The sequence below is a fragment of the Mandrillus leucophaeus genome, unplaced genomic scaffold (assembly GCF_000951045.1).
Source record: "Mandrillus leucophaeus isolate KB7577 unplaced genomic scaffold, Mleu.le_1.0 Scaffold870, whole genome shotgun sequence".
In the NCBI taxonomy this organism is placed as follows: Eukaryota; Metazoa; Chordata; class Mammalia; order Primates; family Cercopithecidae; genus Mandrillus; species Mandrillus leucophaeus.
Window position 1 is genome coordinate 459,382 of NW_012109475.1, and position 4,151 is coordinate 463,532.

The 4,151-nt window shown below is 44.4% G+C and overlaps 1 protein-coding gene across 1 annotated transcript; it reads right to left on the bottom strand.

Annotated features, from left to right (window-relative positions):
- Window positions 1–9: 9 nt before the first annotated feature.
- On the bottom strand, window positions 10–2,319 carry LOC105531207 (zinc finger protein 544). The gene has a single exon (XM_011969095.1). It carries the CDS (start codon window positions 1,753–1,755, stop codon window positions 31–33), a length of 1,725 nt encoding a protein of 574 aa, XP_011824485.1. The 5' UTR covers window positions 1,756–2,319; the 3' UTR covers window positions 10–30.
- Window positions 2,320–4,151: the final 1,832 nt, after the last annotated feature.

The following is a 4,151-nucleotide window of genomic DNA, read 5'->3' on the forward strand; positions in this document are numbered from 1 at the left end:
GCTGAAAGTTTTCCCACAATGACTGCACTCCTAAGGTTTCTCTCCAGTATGTGTCCGCCGATGCACTACAAGCTGAGATCGCTGCCGGAAGGATTTCCCACAGTCACTACATTCGTAGGGTTTCTCTCCAGAATGAATTCTCTGATGGGAAAGAAGGTTAGAGCTCCCTGTAAAGGCTTTCCCACACTGACTGCACTCAAAAGGTTTCTCACCAGTGTGAGTTCTCTGATGCATCACAAGGTAGGAGCTCCTCGCAAAGGCTTTATCACACTGATTGCATTTGTACGGCTTCTCCCCAGTGTGAATTTGCAGATGCCTGATGAGCTGAGTGCTTCGATTGAAGGCTTTTCCACACTGGTTACATTCATAGGGCTTTTCTCCAGTGTGAGTTCTTTTATGTGCAACTAATTGATAGCTTTGGCTGAAGGACTTTCCACAATGAGTGCACTTGTACGGTTTCTCCCCAGTATGAATTCTCTGATGGATGACGAGGTTAGAGTTCCACCTGAAGGATTTCCCACATTCGATACACAGATACGGTTTTTCTCCAGTGTGAATTCGCTGATGCGTAATAAGTTTGGAACTCTGGGAGAAGGATTTCCCACACAGGTTGCACTCATAGGGTTTCTCTCCAGTGTGTGTCCTCTGATGTACGACAAGATCATACTTCTGGCTGAAAGATTTCCCACACTGAGTACATCTGAAGGGCTTTTCTCCAGTGTGGGTTCTTGTATGTGTAACTAACTCATAGCTTTGGCTGAAGGACTTTCCACAGTGAGTGCACTCGTACGGTTTCTCTCCAGTATGAATTCTCTGATGTACAATGAGGTTAGAGTTCCACCTGAAGGATTTTCCACATTCAACACACTGATACGGTTTTTCTCCAGTGTGAATTCGCTGATGCGTAATAAGTTTGGATCGCTGGGTGAAGGATTTCCCACACAGGTCGCACTCATAGGGCTTCTCTCCAGTGTGTGTCCTCTGATGTATGACAAGGTCATAGCTCTGACTAAAAGATTTCCCACAATGAGTACATTCGAAGGGCTTTTCTCCAGTTTGTGTTCTCTGGTATATGTGCTTACAACAACAGCTGAAAGAGTTTCCACACTGATTACACACAGATGACTTCTCTGCAGTCTGAATGATGTTACAGTCAGAAAAAGATGAGGCCACAGGGAAGGCAGCGCAGCCATCCTCACCTCTGAAGGGGGTCCCTCCAGGGTCACTTCTTTCTGTTTGTACAAGGCACAGACTCTCAGAACAGGCTTCTCTGCATTCATCACACTCATACTGACTTTTTCCAAAATGCGCTGGCTTCTGTTCATTCAGAGACACACTGTGACTGAAGAGATTTCCATAATCCTTACAGTCATCACTTTTCTTCACTGAAAAAGTTTTACCATGAAAACAAAGGGAGGAACCATAGTTGAGAGAGTCACGACCAACAATATGTTCATAAGGGGTTTTCTTTCCTGTTTCAATGTTTCCAAGTTTACTCAAGTAAATGCTCTGACACAAGGCTCTAGCATGCTGATGATTCTCACAGTGCTTCTCACCTGCTCCATTTTTCTCATGATTAATGAAAGTTGAATTTTGTTTAAACTCTTTAACCTGTGAGTTAGGCTTAGGGAAACCTGTACGTGCAGGTAATGTCATAGGTAGAAGGCTTAAAGTAGAAGGTAGAGAATAACTTCCCCCAAGTTCAGGCTCACAGTGTTCTCTTTGAGGAAACAGTCTCTCTGAGGTGAGTACCATGAACCTCAAGGAGTTCTCCTGGTGTTCCCTTAACTGGTTGCTCTGATTGTGCACTTTTCCTAATGACACCAAACAGGGTGGGTCCTCCTGTACACATTGTTTCACTTCCACGTGGTGGGACAGTTCTTCCCTAGCTCGATCTTTTTCAGAATTCAACCTATTCTCCTCAAGGGTAGTCTTCCAGTCTGAAAGAAATCCAAAATGCCTGAGTTACTGGAGAAGCATCAGAGGGGGAGGGAGATGAAGGAGACAACTGTGTAATAGAGGTGTCTCTGGTTTGTTTCCAAGCTACAAACTGTAATCTGTATGCACGCTGTGAAAAGCACAGATGGATCAGCAAACATGGTATCAGTGGTAAAGTGCAAAATACACACAAACATAATAAAGAAGTGACTAAGTAACACTGGTCCCCAAATAGAGGGCAAAAGAATAAGCAGGGAGGGGCCAGGTGCAGTGGCTCATGCCTGTAATCCCATAACTTTGGGAGGCTGAGGCAGGTGGATCACTTGAGGTCTGGAGTTAGAGACCAGCTTGGTCAACATGGTAAAACTCTGTCTCTAATAAAAATAAAAAAATTAGCCAGGTCTGGTGGTGGGCACCTGTAGTCTAAGCTTCTCAGGAGGCTGAGGCAGGAGAATTGCTTGAGCCTGAGAGGTGGAGGTTGCAGTGAACCAAGATTGGACCACTGCATTCCAGTCTGGGTGAGAGAGTGAGACCCTGTCTCAAAAAAAAAAAAAAAGAAAAGAAAAGAAAAGAAAAAAAGAGAATAAGCAGGGAGGTGAAGATAAAAAGAGAAATCCACAGAATGAACTGGGTCTGCAGGATATAAAGCCATTAACCATTGCAAAAAATATGTATGTTCTAAGCCCCTGGACCCTGTGAATGTGAACTTTTGGGAAAAAGAACTGTTCAGATGTGATTAGAATTTTATTATTATTATTTACTTATTTAGTTTTCTAGAGTCAGGATCTTGCTGTGTTGAACAGACCAGATAGCGGCACAATCATGGCTCACTGCAGCCTCAAACTCCTGGGCTCCTGTGATCCTCCCCCATTGGCCTCCCAAAGTGCTGGGAATACAGCCAAGCCAACGTACCCTTCTGTGATTAATATTTTTATTTTATTTTATTTTATTTATTTTTGAGACAGAGGCTGGCTCTGTTGCCCAGGCTGGAGCAAAGTGGCACAATCTTGGCTAACTGCAACCTCCACCTCCCAGGTTCAAGTGATCCTCCTGCCTCAGCCTCCTGAGTAGCTGGGATTACAGGTGCCTGCCACTACACTGTGCTAAAAATTTTAAAATGGGGATTTTTTTCTGGATTATCCAGAGGGGCTCTAAATGTAATCACAAGTGTTCCCATAAGAGAAAGGCAGAGGGAGATTTGAAACACAGAGGAGAAGGTGATGAGAAGACACAGCAGAAGGTATCTGAAGACTGGAAAGAATGCTGAAACCAACAGGAGAAGGAAAAGACAGAAATGCGTTTTCCATTTGGAGCCTCCAGAGGGAGCACAGCCGTATCAACACCTTGATTTCGATCCAGTGACGTTGATTTTGGACTTGTAGCCTCTGTAACTTTTAGAGAATAAATTTGCATTGTTTTAAGCCAACAGGTTGGTGGTAATTTTTTACAGCAGCCACAGGAAACAAACACAGACTCCTAACTGGTGCTTAGTCCTAGAGTATGTTTCTGCTCCACTTCTGGATCTCATCATTGCATCTCAAACATCAATACTGACTTCATATGCTTAATGCACCAATTCTACCATTTCTTCACGCTGCAAACAGAAAAAGTTATTTAAGCATTCCAGAATTGACCCAACAGACTCTCCAGAAAAGACTGCATGGTATCCGACGCAGCCTGGGCAGCATGACTGGCTGCACCTGGGCTTCACTGTTTGCCACTTCAGACAGGTCCTTAGCCTCTTAGAGGTTCACTTTCCTTGCTGTAGCCAGAAGAAAGAATGTTTATCCTACAAGATTTATTTTGAGGCATCAATGAATCACTATGTGAGCCTCACACAGTGTCTGGCACCGACATTACAAAACATGGTTGATCTTGCCATCCTTGTTATTGTGGTGGTGGGGATTCCTCACTGTTGAAGATACGGAGCCTCCAAAAATGAGTGGCAGAGGCTCCCAGCTTAGGATCCTTGTCCAGGTCCTAAAGATCCCTCCTCTGCTTGTCACTCTGTTCATTATGGTTGCATGGCACCACAGTCAACACTACTGAGGCCTACGTCAAGTTCCCATGCATCACTCTCTGAGCACATGAGGACACAAGGATCCTTTGGCAACACATTAACTATACTCTGTGGCCATCCCTTGACTTCTGAGAGGATTTTTCCCTCCTCTCAATCAAAACCTCTCTTCCCTCCTGGGCAAGACCCTTACATG

Bases quoted from the DNA above. Each gene is read 5' to 3' on its own strand.
- LOC105531207 (XM_011969095.1), bottom strand. From the start codon at position 1,755: ATGGTACTCACCTCAGAGAGACTGTTTCCTCAAAGAGAACACTGTGAG.